At 39.7% G+C, this 27,503-nt stretch overlaps 1 protein-coding gene across 13 annotated transcripts in view; it reads right to left on the bottom strand.

Annotated features, from left to right (window-relative positions):
* Positions 1 to 27,503, bottom strand: part of CADPS2 (calcium dependent secretion activator 2) — a 371,478-nt gene that overhangs the window by 201,027 nt on the left and 142,948 nt on the right. For all 13 annotated transcript variants that reach the window (XR_012087419.2, XR_012087420.2, XR_012087421.2 and 10 more), the window contains exons 7-8: positions 18,531 to 18,642; positions 2,667 to 2,806 (exon numbers count right to left, since the gene is read on the bottom strand). Coding sequence is in view for 10 of the 13 variants with exons in the window: in XM_020803108.3 (XP_020658767.3) it covers positions 2,667 to 2,806; positions 18,531 to 18,642 (252 nt within the window). In the remaining 3 variants the exon portion in view is untranslated. The remainder of the gene's footprint in view (positions 1 to 2,666; positions 2,807 to 18,530; positions 18,643 to 27,503) is intronic.

The following is a 27,503-nucleotide window of genomic DNA, read 5'->3' as shown; positions in this document are numbered from 1 at the left end:
ATCCATCTTGTATTTCATCTTCCTCTCTGCTGCTGCCTTTAACCTTTCCCAGCATTCCCAGCATTGTATTGTCTTTTCCAAAGAATCCTGCCTTCTCATGATGTGCCTGAAGTATTAACACCTCAATGTATTCTTGAAAGCTTCAATGGCCAGGATCTGGTGGTTGTTGTGGGTTTTTCGGGCTCTTTGGCCATGTTCTACAGAGCATGGACTGAGTTCCTACTCCAGTCCTCTGAAGATGCCGGCCACAGAGACTGGCAAAAAGTCATGATGAACAACCTTCAGAACACGGCCAAAGAGCCCGAAAAACCCACATCAACCATATGAACACCTCACTTTCATAATTTTTGCCTTCACAGATAATTCAGGCTTGATTTTATCTAGGACCTAATTGCTATATCTTACTTCAAGGTTAGAGCCACTCCACTTCTGGATTTGTCACTTCCAAAGCAGAACATGATGTAGTTGTTTGATTGAAAATTCCAGTTCACTTTAGCTCACTGAAACCAAGTACAGTGGGGCCCCGCTAGACGATTACCTCACAAAATGGGTAATCCACAGGACAATGACTTTGCGATTGCTATAGTGATTCGCAAAATGGTTTTTCCTATGGGGGATTTTGCTGGACAATCATTTGGTCCGTGCTTCGCAGACTGTTTTTCACAAGATGACAATTTTTACAGCTGATCGGTGCTTCAGTTTTTCACAAGACGGTGATTTTACAGCTAATCGGCCCTTCGCAAAAGGGCTTTCCTATGGGCGATTTTCGCTGCACAACGATGATTTTTCCTCATTGGAACGCATTAAATGGATTTCAATGCATTCCAATGGGGAAACGCTTTTCGCAAGACAATGTTTTCGCAAACAGCGATTTCAATGGAATGAATTAACATCATCTTGCAGGGCACCACTGTATTCCAATGTTTATATGTTTCATTTCTTACTTTACAGTTTCCAGTTTACCCTGATTCATACTTCTCATGTCCCATGTTTCAATTGTATGTTTTATGCAACATTGGGCTTTCCTTTCACATCTGTGCACATCAGCCACCAGACATTATTTTAGCTTTAATCAAGTTGCATCATTAGCAACAGAGCTGTTTGAACTTGTCCTTTGCTCTTCCCTAGTAGCTGATTGAATGCTTTCCAACCGGGGAGTCTCATCTTTCAGCAATCTTGTATTTCATTTTGGGCTGCCTCTTCATAGGCTTTTCCAGGTAAGAAAGGGTCAGTTACAGTTTACCATTGTCCTCTTCTGCACAGTACTAACAAACATTTGTTCCAAGTGTCATTGATGTTTCCTCCTCCATCTGTGTCTCTTTCAGCTACCACTGCTGCCCAGTGCCTTGAAGAAGATGGATGCATCTTAGTTTGGTGTCTTGGCTGTGACCATTCCACCCTGGGTGACCCTGCCAGGAGTCCAGGCTTGTAATGGAGTCAGGCCTCCTGACGGGCATTGCTCACAGCTTCACTAACAGACTTAAAACCTTTCACCACATTAAAGTGTACATGATTCTTTAAAATAGTTCAAAAACAGAAAAATTAAGCACTGGGATAGAATTTTTGTTGCCTGCTTCATGAAATGGGGGAGAACAAGAAGATGGAAAGGCTGAATGAGCACCAGGGTTAGAGGAAGGAAAGAAAAATCCAGTTAAAAAAAAGAGGTGGAGAGAGAAAAGCATAAAGAAAAAGAGACAAGACACTAGGGAAGGCAATGAGGGTGAACATGGTATGTTTGGCAGTGTTTAACCAATTAAGTCTTCCTATACACCTATTAGGGGTATACCATTCTTTCTGCCAAATTTGTGTCCTTCCCACAGGAAATTTACAGTATACAAGTTTAGCTAAATATGTTATGGCCATACCAATTTTAGATAGAAGAGGAATTCTTAAATCCAGTCCAAGAAATAAAAAGTATATTTTTCAATTCCAGCACAACTTCAATTGTATTTGCTCCCTCTTACTGTGTTTTCTTCTGAAGTAAATATGCTTACCGTATTTGCCGGCGTACAAGATGACTTTTTGGCCCTGAAAAACATGCCTCCAAGTGGGGGGGGGGTCGTCTTGTGCGCCGGGTGCATGTCCAGCAAACCCTCCCTCTCTCCCAGCAAAGTCACTTACCTGGTAGTAAGACTGAGTAGAGCCCCGCTCCTAGCCTGGGAACAGCCTGACTCTAGTGCCAAAGAGCTGATTGTCGGAACAGCAGAGAGGCGGCAGACATTTTGAGATGCAACCACATGGCTGCTGCCTCTCAAAATGGCTGCAGCCTCTCCAAAATGGCTGCCGCCTCTCTGCTGTTCCTTCTTCCAGCAAACCCTGGCTCTCTCCGAAAAGGAACCAAAAGGAGCAAAAGGAACTCTCTCCATGATACAGTCAAAGCAGAATCACGCATGCGGAAGAGGGGGTAGTCTTATACAGCAAGTATGTAACAAACTTTACATTCTGAGTGGGAATGTTGGGGGGGTGGTCTTATACGCCCAGTCGCCTTATACACCGACAAATATGGTACATTTATTTCAAACTACAACGTCCACTTTGTTTCAATAAAGCTTAAATTTCACCTTGTTCCATGTAGACTGCTTATTTTTTCCTCCAATTTCTTCTTTGGGTTGCAGAACATGAAAGTATGTTGCTTCCTCAAAATGGAAGTCAGAACGGAAACTCACCCACAATGCTTCATGTGTGCTGGTTTATCCATCCTCACGGCAAGCTTTATCCTCAAATCTGAGTCCTGACTATTCTTTGGGACTATCATTTTATGCAGCTCAGGTGACTTTGAGCTATTGGATGTTGGGTACACCACCACCTGTAAAGGAATACAATGCAAGCTGTTTATCAAACTGCCACATTTCTAAACAAACTCAGTTGTGTTGCATTTTCTATTTGAATGAGGATTGTTGCAGATACAAGCAGACAGTCATAAGATTTTCAATTCACTGCAGCACATCCTCCTTCAGAGCAGACAGGTTTATTTTCTGACACACTGTATTTTCAATCACAAGGAACTCTGGTTTTCTATCAAGCCATTTTGTTCTAAATTTGAAGCTTTGGTGGATACTATGAGAGTTGGTGGCTAAAAATACTCCCTCAATGTTGAAAACTCCTATGATATCATGCTGCTCAGTATTCCCCAGATATCACCCTTGTTCAAACAACAGGTTATACAAGAGCTAACGATTGCAGCAAACGTGGATAAAAACCATTGAAATACACAATTTCCTATTATATGCCACCCTGGGGACTTAAACTAAAGGGCAGCTTAATCATGTCCTAAATAAATGAATCCTGCCTTTCTCATTCAAATCAGTGATGGTAATGAAATCTAGTCAGACAGCAATTGTATGTTGGATCCAGACTAAGGAAGATGATTCGAAATCTCACTTGTCTATGTGGCTTTAGTTGAATCAACCCAGAACAATTGCAGATAATATTAACAATATCCACACTCTTATAGTCAAGTGTACAACCCAATACAGATTCTCCGAGATGGTTCACAAATATATGTTCATGTTATCTGATGCCTACAACCAAAGTGAAGACTCACTATTGTGAATGAGACATAACGAATCACAAATGCTCTACTGCAATTTCGTTATCATCTGATTCCTTTACAAATATGCATTCAATGAAACTACCACATTACATTCAGGTAGCTGGTATCAAGAGTTGAGTCAGTAACAGATGAGACATCAGATGGTAAACCAGACCTTGCAACTCCAGATTGCACTGTTCAGAAATATGGTGGCAGTGTGAAACTAAGAGACTCTATTTTACCCTTAAGACAGACTTCTGTTTACCCAAATAAACCACAGTGTATATGCATGACAACATACTTACAGAGTATGTAGTTTAACAAGTCCTGAACTCAGCCTGTATAACTGCATTGACAAAACACTTACTTAAAACCTAGCAAGTTGGAAAAGAGGGTATATAGTAGATGTGTGATGGCTTTCACATCCCATGAAGAACACAGTATTCATACTGAAGAACAATTCCACCTTAACTCTTCCTTTTTTCAAATGCACAGTGAAGAAGAGCCTTTGCTGTTTTTTTTTGTTTTTTTTTTTTTTTTAGTTATTAAACAGACTTAATTCCAAGTCAGTAATCAAAGTACTGGCATTTGAACGAGTTCATACCAAGAAACTGCCCTCTTGGCACACAGACCAAGAGCCTAATGAAATGTCACATGCAAATAACCACAGGAAAACACTGATGGTTTTGCACAAGAGAAAAGGTACTCTGGCAGAAGGCAGTTGAGGCTAATGTGGGTGGTGCATCCTTTTTTTTCAGAGCAAATGATTCTGCCTTGAATTGTCAAATGAGCAATTTTACAAAGCAATTTTTAAAAAGGTAAGAGGCCATGTTGATCCATAACTTTGTGGAATTACAGTTGATCCTAATAAACATGCTGTCTGCCTGTGAATTTAGATTTCTTCATTGATTGTTTGACACCTCTCTGTGAACGCATACTGTATTCTGTACTATACCTTTGATAGGAAAGAGTACTGAATCTCATTTTGGTATAAAGCTTACAAGTGTTGCTTTTTTTGAACTATTACTATGTAAGATATAGTATTACTTTCAGATATACTATCCTCCAAAGCTTGTTCCAGTTGTTACCAGCCTGCTTAGAGAGGCATAACTAGCCCTTTGGCTGTAGTCAATTTCTCTACATGCTACAGCAATGGGTCACATGGGAAGGAAAAAATGCCTGCTCATGCATAGATTCTACACGTAGGAAGGAACCCTGGGAAATTCTGGTTCTTTCTGCATCTAGAACTTATATGTAAGCATGAGTTTCTCCTCTTTTCACAAGATGTTCTCCACAAAGAGAAAGCAATGTTAGAGAAGAGGCTACCCGCTCTTCTTGAAGCATGTTGGTAACAACCAGGAAGGCAACAACTGAATAGGCCAAAGGAGTACAGTGGTGCCTCACTTAGCAATGTTAATTGGTTCAAAAAAAACCCATCGCTATGGGAAAACATCGCAAAGTGAAACACCATTTCCCCTTAGGAATGCATTGAAAACCAGATAATCCGTTCCAATGGGAATGGATTACCGTCCTTAAGCGAAAATCGCCATAGGAAATATCGCTAAGCAAAATGCGGTTCCCCCATTGGAATGCATTGAATAAGTTTCAATGCATTTCAATGGTTTTGACAGGTCCGTTTTCGCTATTTTTAAAATGTCTTAAAATGTTCAAAAACTGTTTAAAATGCTTGGAATTGTTAGTGCACCTTGTAAAACCTTTGCAAACTTAATTTGGCTTTGTTCTGAGTCTTCGTTAATTTTTGGTGAATTCCCCCCCCCATTGGAATGCATTGAACTGTAGGTTTGACAGCTGTCAAACATCGCTAAGCGAAACAGGGGGACCTAAACTGTCATCGCTAAGTGAAGCAAGGTCCTGAACATCGCTATGCGAAATTTCCCCATTGGAAACATCGTTAAACGGAGCGCAAGATCGCTCCAAAAAACTCATCGCTAAGCAAATACATTGTTAAATGAGGCAATCGCTAAGCGAGGCACCACTATAAATAGTTTTTGATTGTATGCAAACTCCCCAGACATCACCTAATTTTAACAACAGATTAGACAAGAGCTAGTAATTACTAGCAATCAGTATTAGAAACACCTCTTACTGCATGCCATCCTGGAAGCCCCCTGCTGAAGGATAGCTGATAAACAACCTAAATGAATCAACCTTTATTATTCAAATCAGATCAAATAATGAAGTTTAACTGGATGAAGATCATGAACCAATATGCCAAACCCTAAGCTTTCTAAGTGGGAAAAGTATTAGACAAACATGTCTCAAACAAAAGGTAGTGTTTATTTAATTTAAGTGGGTAAGACATTTAAATGAAATACAAAGATTCTAATGATCTCAAATTATACTTTGGCTGCTTATGCTAAAAAAATTCCAAGGAAAGTATTTCTTGAAAAATTCCCTCATTCATCAATAATACAAAACCTAGTGCATTTCACTTCATATTCCTTCTCTTTCTCTCTCCCTTTTTCTTGGTAGGTAGGTAGGTAGTTATTCATCCTTCATTTTCAAATGTCATCTCCATCAGATTCACCATTTCAGAGAAAAGAAGGAGGAGGAGGAGGAGGAATAATGAGCAGTTGATTGACCAGTAGCACACTGAAAGCCAGAAGATATGGAAACACTGGAGGCAGGTTAGCAGCCCCTGGGCTTGCTGGGCTGTTGAGATGTTGCAGCCTTGCTCTCTTCACTTCTCTCTTCCTTTGAGCATTCTTGATTCCTTTTATTTCAAATTCTTTACCCCTTGGTTAACAGCATTTCTACAGGCACTTCGGTTTTGAGTTAGAGCTTCCCAAAAGACATGGTCAATATTAAATTCTTTCAGTGTTGTGTTCAGTGAACCCTTGAATCATTTCTTTTGTCCACCATGCAATCGAGTACCTGCAACAAGCTCTACACAGAAAATATATTTTGGGAGACAGTCAGCTGACATTGTGACAATACGGTCATCCCTCTGAGGTTGTCATTGTTTAAGGATTGTAAAAAAATGTTTGTAATCTTTGTTTGCTCCAAGACTTCAGTTTCAGAGACTCTGTCCTGCCATTTGATGCTGTGAGAATTCTTTAGATAGGGAAGATGAAAATGATCGAGCTTTATTATATAGATATATTATACATTCTTAGCAAAACATGTATCCAAACTTTGAGGTAATGCTGAGATTTTTAAAGACTCAATCACTTCTAGCTTACATACTGAAACAGATCAATAAACTTCATAAGACACTTCCAGGAGCCCAAAGACCTAATCACAGAAGACAGTTCCCATTCCTCAGTATTTTAGATTAAAATCAGAGCATAACAGTTTCACACAGGTATGCTTTAATTTAACCCTGTGTCCTCCTTAAGCGCACTCCCTGCATTTTTGGTGCACATTCAATCCCTGCCCATCACCCTCATCCCTGATACAGGACTGACAAAACCTTTTCTTCGACCTTGCAAGAGAAGCCAGATTTGCACATAACTGACTGGCCAGCTCTGGCCAACTTTCCAACAGTGCCAACAGGCTAGTTCAACATCAGTCATAAAAGTTACAGGCAGCTCAACTGCTCCATGTTAACAACTGACAAGTGGACCTTAATTGTGTGCTCAAGACCCAACTGCCCTTAAATATTTTACATTACAACAGGGGTATTCTGTAACAATATTTTTCTCCGAGTTCCTGGGAGGATTACAGCTAAGTTCAAAGAACCTGGGCTAGGATAATGGATAATGTTGAGGATCCTGTTACTCAAAAAGTCCTAAGGTTTCAACCTTGCAAGCCCTGGAGAACATATGAAATCCCAAATGATGATGAACTGCAGTCTCCATTGTTGTGTGTAACTAGCTATGCTGCCTAAAGCTTACAGGAAGTACAGTTCAACAATATCTGCAGAGCCACATAGTCCTCATGAGCATTCTGGAGTAATATAAGATACATATCAGGATATGTTGTTGTGATGTCTGCCCAGGTCATGAATATTCATATCATATCTGCATAGACCAGTGGGAGTGCCGGAGGGTCGGAGTCACGAGATATAAGAGACGCAGCAGGAAGGGTTGTTTAGATCTGGAGTTTGAGATCAGTTGAGGAAGTTTAAGTGTGGTTTGGAATTTGGGTGGGAGAGTGGTGATTGAGAGTGGATGAAGGAGGATGTTTGTTAAGAGTTAACAACATTGCTCGAACAATCATCATCTATAACAATAAACAATTTCTATTTGTTTCTTTTAAAATAACATATGGCCTGGACGTCGATCATTAATAATAGATAATGTTGATGTCATTAACTGGTGGCAGCTGAAAGACACATAGCGTGAGCTCTTAGCTTAGTGAAACAAGCGGGGGACACGTGGAATCATGACAGTTGTACTCTTTTATTGAAGTTTATACCAAGCTTTTATTTTACCTGGACTTCTGAACTTTTTCTTTTATCTTTAATGAAACTCATATAACTGTTCTTACCCCTCCTTCTTTTTAAATTTAGATAATTATTCACAGCTCTTTGCCTGGGGGATTTTTTTTAGTCTGCTTGTATGGCTTAGTTCTTTTCTGTTCTCTTATTATTTAAGCATATTAAAAAACTGAATTCAATACTGCAGGAGAATAAACACTACATATTTATTTCCCAATTTGTCATATGGCAATATCAGGAATCAAGTATCAGGCATATGCTCTTCCATTCTACGCTCCTTCACTTCAGTTACCAGGTGACATCTGATTCAAAGAGTCCTGTGGTTACTTTGATGTGGCCAACATTATTGCTGCGCAAGAGTGTAGCGATGATACTGTGAACAAATCAATATTCTACGAAGCAATTCTAAAAAAGCAGGAAGGCAAAAAAAAGAGAAAGAAATTACAACTTTTAAACTGGATTTTGATTTCTTTCGGTGAGAAGCAATTAACTGATTTTTTTTTTTAAAAGAATCAGGTTCTGGAATTTTTCCCTGTTTGGTGTCTTTTTGTAAATGATAGCAAGGACGAGAGGGCATCCTGGTGTCATCAACATCCAAGCTCCCCTTTGCCATGTAATCTCTAACATCCTTCTCCTGCTGGCAATGCAGGCAAGATACTGTACAGTAATATTGAGCAATTTCCTAGTATTTTTGAGTCATGGACAGAGAAGCACAATATTCCACATTCATAAACTGGAGAGTTTTCTTTCTTTCTTTCTTTCTTTCTTTCTTTCTTTCTTTCTTTTTATTTCTTTTGAAGATCTGATTTCAATATATACAGAATACTCCTGTATTAGCCCTGACCTTTCTTCTGCAAAATTTTATGACAGACTGACAGGTTTCCTTATTATTCAATTTACCTTCCCCTTAGCATTGATGCTTGAGCCTGTCCATATCTCTCACATAGTATTTGCCATTTTAAAACTGGTATTTAAGCTGAACAGGCCCTGTTCAACATTTCCTTCATCATGGGCTGGCAAATTCTTCTGTATATCAGCAGTTTCTCCCATATGAAATCTATCTAACACAGCTTCCTCTTGACCTATACCTCTTCCAGCAGATGCAACAGTCTAATGTGGGAGTAAAATATTAAAAAACATACCGTATTTGCCAGCATACAAGATGACTTTTTGGCCCTGGAAAACATGCCTCCAAGTGGGGGGGGGTCGTCTTGTACGCTGGGTGCATGTCCAGCAAACCCTCTCTACCAGCGAAGTCACTTACCCGAGCAGAGCCCCGCTCCTAGCCTGGGAACAGCCGGCTCTAGCGCCAAATAGCTAACTGTCTGGAACAGCAGGGAGGAGGCAGCCATTTTGAGATGCGACCACATGGCTGCTGCCTCTCAAAATGGCTGCCGCCTTTCCAAAATGGCTGCCGCCTCTCTGCTGCTTCCCGACAGTCTGCTGTTTGGCACTGATGCTGTCCTTCTTCCAGGAAACCCTCGCTCTCTCCCAGCAAAAGGAACCAGAATCACGCATGCGGAAGAGGGGGTAGTCTTATAAAGCAAGTATATAACAAACTCTACGTTTTGAGTGGAAATGTTGGGGGGTCGTCTTATATGCCCAGTTGCCTTATACACCGGCAAATACGGTAGCTTATGTTTGCTTGTCTCAACAAACAGTTTATAACCCCAGAGCTTCATGAGCTGAACGTCTTCAGCTTGCACTGTCCAAATCATATAACTAGGAATTAGAGAAAAGCAGGGAAAGTTTTCACTAAGGAATACTAGAAAATAAGCAGCATGTTTCCATCAACAATTCAGAGCTTTTGTACTTCAAAAAAATGCTCTGCTAACAAGCTTAAAGCTTGGCAAGGCTGACACTTCATTAACAAAGGAATTAGGGTAGGTCAGCGACTCTCAGCCTTTGGACTTCCAGCTATTTGGGATTTCAGCTCCCCAAAGCCCTTAACAACATTGTCAGTTGTCAGGGATGCTCAAGTAGGAAGTCTGAAAATTTCTGGAATTCCAAAAATTGAGAATAATTGGTGTAGAGAAAAATGCCAGGGAACCATGGATTTCATTTGAAGAAGGAGTGAGCCAAATTTTGTCCTGTAGTTGCATACAGCCCCAGAGTCACTTTTGTAGTCCCTAGTCTCCTCAGACTCCCACTATGTTCACCAAAAATAGTTTTCCCTAGGAAAAAAGGAAGATGAATTGCTACTCCTGAACGTCTGGGGGAGCAATAATTCACCCTTCAAAAGGTTGCATATTTTCCCTGCAGTGTATATATTGACTCTGCAAAACCAGGAATGTTTCAGTTCCATTAGTTTCTTCCATATTCTTTTTTCACAATTTGGGCAGTCTGTGCAATCCCCTAAAGGCTCCCAAGGGCAGAAAATTGCTTCCTGGACTTGTCAAAGTTGTCCACTTCTGATTTAAAGAATGGTATAGTGTATTATTGGTGACTCAAGGGAAGAATTATGGCAATTCTCTCAAGTATTACATGAAACTCTTATCTAACCAGGTTAGAGGAAACAAAAGTCAACCTCAGAAGCAGAGGTACAGAAAAAACAAGTTAGTTCTTACAGATGAGAATACTTTTGGAAGCTATAGGGTTAGAAAATGTGGGATTTAGAGGAAAAAGAGCACTGGGAAATCAAGAACCTTTACTTTCAAATTTGGAAAGGAAAGAAACAACAGTCTAAAAAGCAGAAGACAAAAACAATTCTAGTTGTAACAATAATAATAAGTGAACAGTTTGTTTATTTGTTTATTTATTTATTTATTTGATTTATATCCACCCATCTAGACCACGTCTACTCTGGGCGGCTTACAATAAAAATATCATAAAACAATTAAAACAGCATTTAATCAATAAAATTAGTATCATTCAAGATGGAAAAATATAAATAGAATATAAACAGTTTGGCTATTATTTAAAAAAACAATTGTCTAAAAAATAATCAAATTCCGAATATGCTGAAAGACCCATGTGAATGCTACATTAAAGTCAGGTAAAGAAACAGGGGGTTCTAGAAGGCCAATCTTATTACTCTATCAAAGTGCATGAAAAATGATACTGAATAGATTAATGCTACAATTTGAACCTTTTCTTGTATCCCAACAAGCAGGTTTTAAGCCTGGAAAGACATTTACAGGTCAGGTCTTAATTTTAGTTTCTATAAGGACAATTTTTGAAAATGGGAATATTTATCTGCTAGAACAACAACACGTGAACATCAGGACAACCAAACGATGCAGTAGCTTATCAATGCTCAATTTGCCCTGCAATGTACAGTGGTGCCTCACATAACGTTTTTAATTGGTTCCAAAAAAAAAAACCTTATGCGAAACACCATTTCCCATAGGAATGCATTGGAAACCGGTTAATCCGTTCCAATAGGCACGGATTGGCGTCCTTAAGCGAAAAAACCCATAGGAAACATTGTTAAACGATACAATGTTTCCTCCATTGGAATGTATTGAAGCCGACTCAATACATTTCAATGGCTTTGCGAAGTCAATTTTTGCAAATTTAAGTGTGTCATAAAAGGGTCAAAAATGGTTTTAAATGCTTGGATTAGCTTCTGCACCCTCTAAAACGGATGCAAAAGTTAATTTGGCTTTGATCTGACTTTTCGTTAATTTATGCTGATTTTTTTCCCCCCAACTTTTGACAGCTGTCAAAATCTGACAGCTTCATTGTTTCCTATGGGGGAGAAAAAAATTCACAAAAAATTAACGAAAAGTCAGATCAATGCCAAATTAAGTATGCACACATTTTAGAAGGTGCACTAACGATTCCAAGCATTTAAAACCGTTTTCCAACATGTTAAGACACTTTTGTAATTGAAAAAATGAACATTGTTAAGTGAAGCAGGGGACCTAAAACCAAAAACGTTAAGCGAAGCATGGTCCCAAAATCGCTATGTGAAAATCGCCCATAGGGAAAAACGTTATACGAAGCACAATCTGACTCTGAAAAAATAAACGTTAAGCGAAAAAAACGTTAAACGAAGCAAACGTTATGCGAGGCACCACTGTACAAAGAATATGTTACCAGAGCAAGAGATAATGCAGCTGATATGGCATGATTTTGACTCAAAAATATTTTATTTGTTTCTTCTAGTATACAATTAATCATATATTGGCCAGAATCCTTGGTAGATTCCTGTCAGGATTCCTGGGGTAAATGTGTGAATGAACCAAGCCATCAAGCTTGCACCCCTGGGACAATTTATTTCCTTGGAGGAACAGCCCAGGGGTAGAATTTGGCTTGTCCTGAGCAACAGAAATTCAGCCATTACTGTATTTTATATGACTTCCTGTTTAATGTTTTAAATGCTTTATTATTGTCTTGAAAATGAATTTTAATATGATCCTTCTGTATACTGCAAATGCTGTGTCATGAATAAATTAGTAAATCAGTGAGAAAGTGAAGTGATTTTTGTAAAAACAATTGGATACCACAGTAAGCTATTTTTATGAAAAATATTATGAAGAAGCAGATACACAGCATATTTAGCAGAAAAAAGATAAAAAATTAATGTCAAATATGCAGTGTAAAATATTTACATTTACTACTTTACAATGACAAGCAATTTAAGAATAAGAGTTTTATTTTCTTAATTAAAACATGAAAAAAGACTATATTATCTTTATATTCAAATGGCCTCTGTATTCAGACAACACCTGCTGCTCTCCCACTGTATTTACTTGTATGTTGAGCAAGTACAATTGCTGTCACTTTGAATTAGAAGTCTTGAATAACTTAGTATTTAAAAGACAGAGCATGTCAAAAAATGTGAGTTGGCCTCTGGCATGAGCAAAATTAGCATACCTGATCCTCACACATCATCATCTCTCAGAAGTGTATAAAAATAATGTGTGCACTTGGACTTAGAATCCAAACTTAACCAGATTAGAGTAGACCCAACAAAATCAAGGGGGTAAATTAGAATGACCAACACTAGGAAATGCGAAGTTTTTTTTTAAACCACACAGAATCCTAATCTGGGATGAAGGAATCTGGGAGCTGTAATGAACAAAAAAGTAACTTTTCCACACTAGTCATGACTAATTTACATTGTAACAGATAATCTCTCCCCCCTTATCACAACAAAACATGCTGATCGCCCTATCTCCTCAAAAAGGACAAAAGCTGTTGCCACAGCTATAAATATTCAACTATCCAACAAACAGCAACAGAGCATCAACAGAGTTCCTACTCCAGTCATCTGAAGATGCCAGCCACAGAGACTGGCGAAATGTCAGGAAGAACAACCTTCAGAACACGTCCAAAGAGCCCGAAAAACTCACAAGAACCATCAGATCCCGGCCGTGAAAGCCTTTGAGAATATGATGTATATGTTTCTTTGTTGTATGTGTTCCACTAATTCACACTGCTTCACCATTTCATTAAACCCAAAACAGCCTTTCAAAATATTTCAGTACAGTGGGACTATAGTCACATCCAAAGTGTTCTTCCTTCTGTCACCCCTTTGCAACCTATTACAGATCATGTGCTCATTTTCTGGGATCTTCTACATTAGGAAAGTTTCTGTTGGAATTTGTGTGTAGTGTATACATAAACTTCTGTTTTAAAATGCCAGGAAATTCAATTCTTCAGAAAATCTCTAGTTCATGAATGTGGGATATTGTGCTTCTCTATCCATGATTCAAATGCCAGGAAATGCCAGGAAATGGCCTGAAATTACTGCACAATATCGTGCCCACATTATCAGCAGGGAAAAAGATGCTAATCTTTACACGGCAAAGAGCAGCATGAATGTTGACAATACTAATGGCAGCAGTCAAGATGACATACTTGATACTCTTGTCTGCTCATTATCATTCACACTTGCTGAGAAACGCTTTGAAAATTGCTTTGTATTTGGGTGAGAAGTAGTTAAAATTAGAAAGATTTTTTAGAACTTTTTAAGAAAAATTAGAAAGAATAAAAAATTAGCCAGTTTTGGGAAATCTCCCTTGCTTGAATCTCTATGAATGGTGTGCTGGGAACAGGGTAGGGAAGTTCACTTCACAGTCTGGCTGCACATGCCTAAATCTAGATCTAACCCAACCATCTCTTACTTTCAATACTTTTCTACAAAAGATGAGCACAACCTGTTCCATTTCTGAACCTCCTATCTAAACCTTATTTAAGTATAAATGTTTGATTACATGGACTAGGAATATCAAGTTGGGAAAGCACTAGACTAATGAATGTTCTGTTATAAAACACAAAAAAGGGAAAGTAACAGGATACTGGATGAAAAATAGCCTTGCAGGTGATTCAACTGTTGTTGCAGACAGAAGACAACATTAAAATTGGTTGATTTTAATTCAACAAATGCTATAAATAACAGACTGGCTCACAAAACACTAAATTGTTGTTATATAACATATACAAGCTTGAATAAGCCAGAGTAAAGCCGTAGGCGCATATCCCCCTATCCACCATCTTCCTATTCTAATACAGCCAAAAAGGCTGCATTAGTACGGTTTAGAAGGGGGTGTCACAATCCGTTTGTGACAGGCTGGAGTTGTTTACTGTTGCTGCTATTTCTGTGTTCAGACACTTTACTTAATATCCTTATCTTCCACCTTCTCACTCCTTTGCTTCCTTCCACATGCAATGTGAATTGTGTCCAGCCACTTCACAAGCCGGTTACATAGCTCACAAGTTTATTCATACACATTCTTCTACATTTCTCATCTGTCATAACAGTCACCTCTAGCACATGCTCTAGATACAACTGTCAATCAACCTCAGTCACTTACCACGCAAAGAAATACAAATCTGTGTATAAAACATATAGACAGTGCAAAATTGCTGCAGATAGGAACTTTTTTAAAAAAAAAACTACAGTATCCAGAATGCCTCCACTTAGGTGGCTGGAATGCTGTCGGAGCTAGAGTTAAAAAATAAAATAAGATTAAAATGAAATAAAATAATAAATGCAATTAACAGTATTTTCTCTGGTTTATAGATAATGACAATCCATTTTTCCCAATTCTCTGATGGGGAATTCTCAAGTTTCTGCATTACCTTTCCCCCTGCTAAATAAGAACCTTGAGTTTGAAAGGAAGACAATGGGTGAGGTAAATGCAGATTATTTGTCCGTCCTTTGTTTGAGGAGTTGGGAAGGAAACACCTTTAAGAAGCAGATCTGGCACAGTCATCTGCCAAGAATTTTTGGTACTCTCAAATATATTTTCTTTGTGCACTATTCACAAAACATTAGTGCATACCCTGAGGTATAGGTCAAAAGCTGAATTTTTGTTCAGTTTTTAGTGGTACAATAAAGGCTTCACTTGCCCTTTCTTTTGTATTCTCTAAGAACTGCATGGCTTTGTTTGTTTTTCCAAAAAAGTTACTGTCGATTTCACTCTCATGCACACACTAAAAATCTCATAGCAACTGATCTGTTATTTTTCCAGTAAGGAGTCTTGCTGTGTTGAGACACCCTGTTTTGTGAAACGTGTAAGTACTGTTAAGTCCTTAAGTTCTTGCTCCGTGTGAACCAAGGTGAGATTTCCAATAAGATTTTTTAGCCCTACTTACTCAGATGGAGCAAACATTGAGTCATCCACTTTGGACACAGTTTCGTATCAGAGCACTATCTACAGTAACTGGTTTAAAATTTAATAATGCTAAAACAGGAGTTTTAAGAATGCTCAGAGATCAGTATGAGAGAAGCACCCTTTGGAATGACTAAGAAATATTTAAATTGACTTTGCATCATACATTTTGCAAAAAAACTGGAAGTTGTGACATAATTCAGTATAGCACACCTAAAAGCATTCAAAAGAACTCTTCTCATTAAAGTGGAGATGTATCTTTTCAAAATGATGCATGATGAATTAGGCAATGCCTTTCCTACTTATAATGAGTCTCTCCTGTCTGGACTGAGGTTTAGAATTTTAAAGATTTGCCAAGGCTTCATGGATAATAAAAGGTGTAATTCAAATCACTAAGTGGTACTGCACTGTGAGGAAGAAAAGGTAGCATTGTTTGCAGGAGAGAAAAAAGACAGTCTTTCATTAGGAGTCATTTGGCTCAGAGTAACAGAAATGACTTTTGACTGCTGTGAAAGAAATTTCCAGATAAGAATTCCTCCACTAATGTAAGCCAGGATTACTACAACTAAGATAACATTATTGAAACATTATACGAACACAATGTTCTGAACTAGAATATTAGAGTGCACAGCCTCCCTTCACTAGCTCTAGTTAGAAGTGGACTATCAATCTAACAACTTCGTGAAAAGGAGCATCTCTGCTACTTTTACTATCCTAATCCAATGATTCCTAATGAATGTTCATGCCCTTTGAGTGCTTCATGTCAATTAAGAGGTGATATCTAGAAACATAAAACACTATTCACAAGGAGTCCCCTCTCCAGCAAAAAAGCATGTAAAAGACAAAGTCCTGTGGCAGATGTAGGAACCTTTCAGCACTTTAGTTTGTGATGAACCATCAAACCTTTCACATCTTACCACCATCTAGGCTGCCCAGGATTTAAAATATGAAAGAGCCATATATATTGAAATTGAGAAGAAAGAGAGAGATGCCTTACATACTGGGCAAGGCTCAGGAATTTGGGGTTCTCCAAATGTCATTGGTCTTAAAGCCCACCCCATCTGAATATATGTATCTCCTCCATTAGTCACACTTCCAAAGAGGTCTGTTTGTAAATCTAGAGCTAGTGCAGCAGGTTAAGACTTTAGGCCACCTCCTGTTTCCTGACTGCTGTAGTATTCGCAACACTAAAGTTAAATATGGTTGGCAAAATTTCCGATTTATAACACTGTATGGAAGATCAGCATTCATTTCTCAAACAAGGAGAGAGATGGTTGTTGAGGGTTTTTTGGGCTCTTTGGCCGTGTTCTGAAGGTTGTTCTTCCTAACGCATAGGTCAGGGAATGGGGTAAATTACCCCAAATGGGGTAAAAGTGAAAATCCTGGGGGTAATGAGCAGGGTGTTACAACCCTCCCTCCCACCCCCACCCTCTGCAGCCAAATCTCAAATTGTAAGCCACCTCTCCCTGTTACTTCCTGGTTGCATCAGGCACTTGTAAATCCTCCATTAGTTCAGAGATCAGAGATAAGCTCCTTGATTGGTTGCAGCTGCGGATTAGCCCCAGGCAATCAATCAATCCGGGGATTCTGAATAACTGCTTCCTCCGGAAATGACTGCAAACAAGCAGCAGGAGGGAAAGGAGCAAGGAGCAAGCAAGGGAAGAAAGGTGTGAGAGACCGAGGACTTCATCAAGCTTATTTAAATGTATGTAATTGTAGAAAATGGAGGGAAAAAATGGAGGCGGGGGGAAGTGGCTTTTTAAGGTGCTGTCTAGGTTTATAATTGCTTTTCTTCCAAGAAGCAGGCATCTTTGAATTTCATGGCTAGCAAAAATTTAATGCAACTTGCTAGGCACACCTTACTACTCCCTATACCACACCATGGCTGGAGTGCAATGTGTTCCAGCAAAAATAGTGCACATCTTTATAAAATTTGGTGCATCCTGCTAGTCAGTACACAGTCTGTGTAGATTCAATAATATTTTTAATTCAAATAATGTATCATTTCCTTCCTTTTGAATCAAGGGGGTAATGTCGGGGTATATAAAAATTTTGGGGGGGTAAAAGGTAAAAAAGTTCCCTGACCCCTGTCCTAACGTTTCGCCAGTCTCTGTGGCCGGCATCTTCAGAGGACAGCACTCTGTGCTCTGGTGTAATTGGCTTGGGAGTGCAACTACACCAGAGCACAGAGTGCTGTCCTCTGAAGATGCCGGTCACAGAGACTGGCGAAACGTTAGGAAGAACAACCTTCAGAACATGGCCAAAGAGCCCGAAAAAACCCTCAACAACCATTAGATCCCAGCTGTGAAAGCCTTCGTGAATACAAGGAGAGAGATGTTAGGAACTCACATCAAAAAACAAACATCAAACTTTTCTCCCCAATATTCAAACAAATATGTGAATCAAAACAGTTTTTTCCAAGGATGGCATTGATGTCTATGCAGGGCGGCCACTGATGAGCCACTTTATGTAAACATAGATTTTAAGATGAATATAATTAACCTGCTGGGCCTTCTACAACAGGAGTTTCCAAGAGATGTGTACTTCAACAATCTGCCTTGCAAATTAAGTTCAGATTTACCTTATAATGACCAATCACAAAACAAAGTGCACTAAATGCAAGAATAGACAAGGAAATTGGGCACTATGATAAACAGATGTTTATTACAGCTAAATTGCTTCTGGATCACTCCTAGTGGTCCCAATACTCCCAGCAGTTATCTCTGAATATTAGAGGGTCCCACCCCAATCCTAATGCTCCCAAAGGCTTCACCAGGGCTAAAGAGAGCCCTGGGGAGTTTCAGAAATTGAAAGGGGAAAAGAACGGCAGCTTTCATTTCATTTAAATTGATTATTTCCAATGCCTGGATATGATTTTGCAGCATAACTTCACAAACTGGGTTGTCTACTTACCAGATGGTTTTGATACCATTTCCATTGGCAAAAATATACCCTCTCCTATGCAAATATCTACATGCTCATTATATTCTTTCAAGCATTGTTAACCATTTAAAATTAAATCAGCACTCACCCTTCCTAGCTCCTTATCTTCAAGCGCAAGGACGCCAGTGCTCTCAGTAAATAATTTCACTTTGACTATGGGTCGAGGATGAGTTGTGGTAAAATCACCTTGAGTTCCCCATCTGTAAGGGAAAAATTGTAACATTCAAATTCCAAGCATACTAACGGCAAGTGACAATTTCCCTGGGCCCTCTGTAAACAAATGCAACATTTGTACTTTCCTACAGATCAGATGCCTGAATTTGAAAACTCAGTTTTCAAGGTATGATAGAATCATAAAACAATTGAGTGGGAAGGAGTGTATAAGGCCATCGAGTCCATCCTCTTGCTCAATGCAGGAATCCAAGTCAAAGCAGATCTGACAGATGGGTGTCCAATTTTCTCTTGAATGCCTCCAGCACTGGAGCACTCATCACATCACAAGAAAACTGGTTCCTTTGTCATACTGCTCTAACAGGAAAATTTTCCTGATATTCAGCTGAAACCTGGCTCCTTGTAACTTGAGTCCATTATTACATGTTCTGCCTTCTGAGATGATTACAAGCAGATCCCCTCCTCTGCATAACTACATTTCAAGTATGTGAAAAGTGCAATCATATCTCCCCTCAATCTTCTCTCAAGGCTAAAGATGCCCAGTTCTTGCAGTCTTGGTTTCCAGCCCCCTGATAATCCTTGTTGCCCTCCTCTAAATTTGCTCCAGTTTGTCAGCATCCTTCTTAAAGTCAATCTCCAGGACTGGAAACAGTACTCTAGATCAGTGGTTCTTAACCTTGGGTTACTCAGGTGTTTTTGAACTGCAACTCCCAGAAACCCCAGCCAGCACAGCTGGTGGTGAAGGCTTCTGGGAGTTGCAGTCCAAAAACACCTGAATAACCCAAGGTTAAGAACCACTGCTCTAGATGAGACCTAACCAGTACTGAACAGGGAGGAACTAATAACTCATGGGATTTAGAGACTATACTTCTGTTAATGCAACCTAAAACTGAATTTGCCTTTTTTGTAGCCACACTACACAGTTGGCTTGTATTCAGCTTGTGATTTACATTTCCAAGATCCTTCTCACTCATAGTATTACTAAGCCACGTATCTCCCATCTTGTAACTGTGCATTTGGGTTTTTTCCCTTGGTGTGGAAATCTGCACTTATTCCTGTTAAATTTCATTCTGTTGTTTTCAGCCCCATGCTGAAGCTCAAGGTGGGGGAGCTTTTATGATTTTCATACATTGATTTCATATTTAAAAACTGCCTAATATGGCAGATGGCATAATGAAAGATAGATTATATTTGGAGAGTTTACAATATCAAATAAAAAGATTTATACAAATGGATGTTGGACAAGCTCTTATTTTTTCATTTAAGTAAACGGAGGAGATTAAGATTAATTATATCATCAATCCTGGTTCTCAAGCATCTTATACAAAGGTCTACTGCAATGGTATAAATGTATTGCTAACTTGCTTCCAGAGATAGTAAAACAAGCTAATTGCAAGAACAAGTAAGATGGCAGAGATAACATCAGGCATAACCATGGGGTAACCCAGTAGCAATAATTTGCATGAACTACAGAATTAAAAACACAATGGTATCAGAATTAAATGCTTAGTTCAGAACTAAATGCAACAATTAAATATGTCAATGGCAACAAATGCTGCCACAGTGTCCCTCATAATTTTGTTACAATCCCAATTACATCCTGGAACATGGTGCATATCTCTCCACGTTATCCATATGCAGAAGGCATCATTCAGCCCATAACAACAGCTTAGTGACCCTATGATGTTACTCCAACTATTACAAGCATGTCTTCAGCACAGAACACACTATACAATATTTCATGTGGGCCTCTAATAATTCTATAGGCTCTTTCAAGAATGTTGGAAATGTGATTAATATTGACTTTAATCTCAGCCCTGCATTGCTACAGTTGATCAAATTTACATTCTGCCTTTAACAGTTTGAAAGGAAAACTCCAAGAACATCAGTGCAATCTCTCTGAAATACAATACCCTGGATCCAACTGCTAAAGGATATCCAGTAAACAATTGCTAAAAGGCAAACCAACACTTACACAAAGTCCATTGATCTATTCTATTTTGGACTACCATCCACATTCTGGCCAATGAATGTCAATAGGTCAAAGAAGGGCCACATGGTCTTTTCCAAAGCAACTGGTGGCAGACAAAAATCAGGAGAAAGGCAGTGCCTGGAAGATGGCACCAGCAGCCCAATGGGAATTTTCTTCAGCCACAAGCAGAGTGAAAAGAACTGCTGATTTTTAGGGAAGGTCTGGCACCATTTTCCTGGTACTATTCATTTAACAGCTTTCTGTCACATGACGGCAACTCAGTGTTTGCAACTTTCAGTAAGGCTGGACTTTAAGTAGGGCTGACTTCAGTGTCAGGAAAAGTAGAATGTGTATAGTCATCTAGTTTACTACTGCATTTTCACCACCAGGCATGAGAGGAGACACTTGTGGGATTTTGCTGCCTCAGGTGCTTGGTAACTTGGCCAGCCTTGAGTACAGTACTATAAAGTTTGACGAGGTAAGAGAACCCTCATTTACTGCTCTGCTGCGGGCAGCACAACTCTCTTGAGTCCCAGTATCACAAGCAACCTATCCTTATCCATTTGGAGAAAGAAACCGACGGGTTATAATAAGACAGCTGTCAGGATCGCAACTAACCGTTACCTAGCCAAGGTAAAGGCTGCTACACGATCTCACTTTGCTGACTGGATAAGCGAAGCTTCCAACCAGCAGGCGGAACTTTTCCGTATAGTTCGCGATCTATCCGGAATTGGTCTGGGTGAAGGGCCTCCCACTAGCATCTCACCTGACCAATTTACAGCATTTTTTAAATCCAAAGTGGAGGCCATCCACTGTGACCTTTCTCCTTTTTTTAAATACAATGGATCGAGCAGAGATGTCCAGCGCTCCGCCTTGCCCAGTAATTCTTGACTCTTTTCAGCCTGTGACACCGGATTTGGTGGACAAGGCGCTTGATTGCTGTCAGGCCACCACCTCTTCTCTCAACCCTTGCCCGGCCTGGCTAATCAAAGCAGCCAGGCCCGTAACAACCGGATGGGCCACCACAATAATTAATGGGTCATTTCAGGAGGGCAAGGTCCCCCTTGCCCTCAAGGAGACACTCATTAGGCCCATTAGGAAGAAACCAAATTTGGCGACGGACGACATTGGCAATTATAGGCCCGTCGACAATGTTTCTTTCCTCAGCAAAGTGGTTGAGAGGGTGGTGGCAGATCAGCTTCAGGCGCTTTTGGACGAAACCAACGCCCCGGGCCCATTCCAGTCAGGTTTCAGGCTGCACTATGGTACAAAAACGGCACTGGTCGCACTGATGGATGACCTGCTGAGGGAGGCCGATGGGGACAATATGTCCTTGTTGGTCCTCCTCAATATCTCAGCAGCCTTTGATACCGTCGACCACGGTATCCTCCTGGGGAGACTCTCTGAGTTAGGAATTGGTGGCCTGGCGCTTGCCTGGCTTGGTTCCTTCTTGGAGGACCGCCCCCAGAGAGTACAGCTTGGAGAGAGTGTCTCAGCCCTGTGGAGCCTCAATTGTGGGGTCCCGCAGGGATCGATCATCTCTCCAATGCTGTTTAACATCTATATGAGGCTGCTGGGCAGGGTCATCAGGGGTGCGGGGCATTGTGTCACCAGTATACTGATGACACACAGCTCTACATTTCCTATTCATCTACCTCAGTGGATGCCGTCCTGTCCCTTCAGCGCTGCCTGGAGACTATATTGGAATGGATGCAGTCGAATGGGTTAAGGCTGAACCTGGACAAGATGGAGGTCTTGAGGGTGGGTGGTCCTTCTATCAGCGGTATAGGTGACTCCCTTTCGTTTGGGGGGACAACCCTTGCCGCAAAGAGTGAGGTCCGCAGCTTGGGGATACACCTGGACCTGGCGCTTACCATGGAAACCCAGGTGGCGTCCGTGGTCTGCTCCGCCTATTTTCATCTATGGCGGATTGCCCAGCTGCGACCATATCTTGATGGGGGGCCCTCACTAGTCCATGAGCTCATAATCTCGAAATTAGACCATTGTAATGCACTCTATGTGGGGCTACCTTTGAGGCTGATGCGGAAACTTCAGATGGTCCAGAATGCGGCAGCCATGGGGTGAGAAAACACCAACATATCTCCCCCACGCTGGCTTCCTTGCACTGGTTGCCCATCCGTTTCCACATTGACTTCAAAGTGCTAATGATTACTTATAAAGCCCTAAACGGTTTGGGACCTCAATATTTGGCAGATCGCCTTCTTCCACCTAGATCTACCCGAATCACCTGATATAGCCAGCAGGGACGGCTGAGGGGTCTGATGCAGAGGGAGGCCTGGAAGGAAAAAGCAAGAGACCGGGCCTTCTCGGCGGTGGCCCCTCGGCTGTGGAACACCCTCCCAACCAAAATTCGGCTGGCACCCTCGATGGGTGTTTTCAAAAGCCAGCTGAAAACTTGGATATTCAAGCAGGCTTTCCCTCCAGTCAATTAAGTGATTCTTATTTCTTTTTCTTTTGATTCATGTCATCTTGGTAATGTTTGCTTCAAATTAATTGTTATAATCATAATTTTATGATTTTATATATTTTATATTGTTCTGTTTTTATCTATCTAAGCTGCCCCAAGTAGACATGGTCTAGAGGGGCAAGGTAAAAATCCAATCAATCAATCAATCAATCAATCAATCAATCAATCAATCAATCAATCAATCAATCAATCAATCAATCAATCAATCAATCAATCAATCAATCAATCAATCAGATAGATAGATAGATAGATAGATAGATAGATAGATAGATAGATAGATAGATAGATAGATAGATAGATAGATAGATAATGACTGAAACAAACAAAGGAAAAATAATAATTGCTGAACTGATCACCTGCAGTAAAGACAAATTGTATGGATAATTTCAAACCATTACTATCAAATATTTATACATTGTCTTCACTATGCAAAGTATGTGTGGTCTCATTGAGTAACACCTCCTTGCTAATGTGACTTACCTAGTGACCACCTGGGATGCTTTAAGGTGTCCAGGGCATCATCCCACTAGAGTGACTTAATTTCATTAAAGAAAAGTACAGACATCTCCTTGTGCAAGCACTGCAAGAATGGAACAAGGCCAAAAAAAGGGGGAGGGGGATCCTGGATTATAGTCGTAGCTTCTTGACCACTCTGGGCCTCTTTTTAAAAAGCATTTCACATGTTTTAGATACTTAACCACACAAGGTGAAATTAGTCCTAGAGTAAATAGAAAACATTTATCTATTTCCCATTAACCAGGTTTGATTCCCTCCCCCAACCTTCCTGAAGCATCTAATCATCTCTGACCTATCATAATGTGAATTGATTCTGCTGCAAGGAATGGGCGCCTCGGAGACAAAATGCTACAATCTCTTACACCAGAATGAAGCAATTACGACATGTCAGTCACTGCAGATTTAATACCTACACAGCTCTGACATGATAGTGGCAGCGAGGGAAAAGCAAGCTAAATGTCAATGGTCTGAAAATTCTAGATTTGGAAAATACAGTCACCTTTAAGAAGTTAACATATACAGTATATATGTACTGTCAGACTAGTGGCCTTTATTATATATATCTATATCTATATATCTATATATCAATTGATTGACTGAGCGATCAATTGATTGATAGATGCACATACTGTCAGACTAGTGGCCTGTATTATATGTGTACGTACACACACACACACACACACACACACACACACACACACACACACACACACACACACACACACACACACACACACACACACACACACACACACACACAAAAAGATCACATGCCTGTTATTCAGACTATATAAGGGCCAGGAAAAGGGATCCAAAACAGTTCTATGCACATGGGAGCAATCTTTCTTCTCACTGGTTGAATTACAAAGTTGGAGAGCAAGTGCTGTTGCAGCAATATCCCCAAGTTTAATTCCTCCCATATAAGTCAATGGTTGCTCTTCATTCCTTCTGTGTGAGTGATAGACAATGTGAAAAGGACTTCCAATCTTGCATGCATGGTGCAAAATATGAAGTACAACTGTTGTACTGAGGATGAAATATGCCCTTACTACTGGATTTCATCCCAATAATGTGTAATCCAGCTACCACTCAAAGCAATCCTAGACAGAAACACAGTGGCTGAAATTCAGTAGTAAGTCTGTAGTTCAGCTGCCGTAGCTGTGCCTTTCTACCAAATGTATTATGGGACAAGCCTGGCATGAAGTGATTGACTCCCAGACATAAAGGATAAAATGTCACCTCCTTCATTCCACCTATAGAAGCTGACCAGAAAGGCAATTCAATGTAATTTCTGGTGCTGGCTGTCATTTCTACATGGAAAGGCAGAAGGCTAGCTAAGAAGTACAAGGCAGTCTGCATGGTATATGCACAGCTCCAGCGTTTCGGCCCCTCTTTCTTCACGTAAGATCTGTTGCTTGAAGTGGTCATCTCATTCTACCCAGAGCTTGGAAGATTGACTTAATAATTTTAAAACCTTACAACATCCAGAATCCACCAGTTTTCATGAGTAGTGGACACACTGGCTGGTGGTTTCTAGGAAATACAATAAAAAAATAACTTCTCTTAACTGTTATTCTGCTGAATGAGAGAGCCAGCCCTAAGTTGACCAATCTCAAAGATTGCAGATAGTTCTTCATGCCACCCACAAGTTTTTGTTTCTTCATGCTATTGCGATTTGTAGTAGATTCACGTGGTGAGCTATTCCCAAGGAAAGCATGTTGCACAGCATCACTGCCCTGCTAACTCTTGACCTTTAATAATTTTCAGTGGCCTTCACACTAATGCCAAGCTTGTCTCTACCTTTGAGAGGTATCCTTAGTTCTAATCTTTTTTAATGTTGCTGTCAATGTTTCTAAGGAAAGATATACTCATATGTAACAGGAACATATTCGAAGTTCTCACTTCCCAGTCCCCAAAAAAACTAACTTGACTCCCCTAAGCACCTCTGCGGGCTTATTCCCCCCCCCTCCTTACTATTTTAATTATTTACTTAACTGTATGTTCAACTGTTTCTTGTTTTTATGCCAATAAAGGTTGTTGTTGTTGTTGTTGTTATTCGAAGTTACAGGACTACTTCTGTCCCATACTCAGTTTCTTACAAAACTGTGGTTTTCTACTTGTTGATGCTATCCAGATGCTACACTATTGAAAAGGAATGGCTGGATATTATTTAGCATTGATCTTGGTAGTTTGAATCTGTTTTCAATCTCTGCCAAACTGAGTTATATTTATTGAAACAATGCTTGCACTTCTCACTAAAATAAAATTATCCCTTATAATAAACATTGCAGCTGTTACATCAGTGTCATTATAGAAATATTAGTAAATAGTAACTTGAAATATTAAATTATTTTTCTGTAAATTACTTACTTGGACATATGTATTGCAGGGTTTACTTTCTAGACAGATTGTAATGGAAACTTGAGTCTCTTCAGAAATAAATGTTCATTTTGAAATCTAATTAATCACAATGCAGCTTTTTCTTATGTATTACTGATCTCTGGGTTTCAGATCTCTGAGACACAAGTTAGAAAGCTGTATGTTTGCTTTTTACCTTACTTTCAACTGAATGATTTTGTGTAATGCAAAATGAATAATTTATTTGGAACATCGATCAGCATTGCTCACTTGTTGAAAAGAATAATTTGTTCTGTAGTACAGAAATAGAACAATTATTTATGGGGCATTATTTTAAAAGCAACTCTTTCATAAGATGGGGTTTAGCTTTGAACTGTATTCGAATAAGAATTTGGCAAAAAGAATGTGTGTGTGTGTGTGTGTGAGTGAGTGAGTGAGTGAGAGAGAGAGAGAGAGAGAGAGAGAGAGAATGTAGCTTAGTCCTTCTATCCTGGCAGGTGTAGGATAACAAATGAAGCAAATGGCTTATTGGGAGTTTTATCTTGGAAAAAGGGAATTTAGTGAAGCAGAGAGATTCACTCAGAATTAAGTTTGATTTAATGTATATCTTAGGTTATTGGATCTCACTCTTGAATACATGCAAACCCCAAATAATAGCAGATAACTACTATGGATTACCAGAAAGAAACCAATTTATATTGATAAGTTTTATCACATTCAATCAAATGATAGCTTCTAGTTCCTCTAGAAAACAATTATTATCAGATTCTAGCTTGAATTATTAATATGCACTTGTTCTCCCAGATTACTTAAGTGATATGCACAATTTTTCAAACCTGTACTACGGCTCTGTAGAAAATCAGTACTCTACTACTATAAGAGGTCTCTATCTATTTGGTCTGTCTTATCTTTTGGTGAAATCCTCTTGCTTAGTGTAGTAAGTTGCAGTAAAGTAGGTCCATTGACTCAGTGAGGTTTTGTAGATAATCTCTTACACAAGTTCCATTCATTTAAACAGATCTACTGTAGTGCAGCTTAATACACTAAGCAACAGGTCTCTGTGTGTTTTTATAGAGAAGAGTGGGGGAACATCAGGCCTTGGCAAAGTTCAGCTCTCTGAGACTCCCTAGATCCTTCTCCATGATGGTCTATTTTGGTGGCTTACCAGCTTTTGTATGCAGCTTCCCCTTTCTCAAAGATTGAAATTCATTATTGAAGATAATGTAAAACTCCCAAGAGCTTCTCTGAAATTGAACTTAAATCTCAATGAGAAAGGTGAAAAGAAAATTATGAAAAGAAAATGGTAACTTAATTCTTCCAGACTTTGTCCACTTTTGAAAATAGATGGCAACCTGGGTTCCCTTTTTTCTCAGGAGCCCAATGAACTACATGGAAGGAAGCTATTTCCTGAAGGCCCCTTCTCTTCCTCTGAATCTACTTGGCAAGCGTAGAGATAAGAGAAAAACAGCATGCCTCTGCTACCTCTTCTTCAGCTCTAGATGGCACAGGGGCAGGTGGTGATGGCGGCAACACTTGTCTTTGTTCTTTACTTTCTG

This window comes from Pogona vitticeps, chromosome 5 (assembly GCF_051106095.1).
Source record: "Pogona vitticeps strain Pit_001003342236 chromosome 5, PviZW2.1, whole genome shotgun sequence".
Lineage (NCBI taxonomy): Eukaryota > Metazoa > Chordata > Lepidosauria > Squamata > Agamidae > Pogona > Pogona vitticeps.
This window is presented reverse-complemented; position numbering and strand designations above follow the sequence as displayed.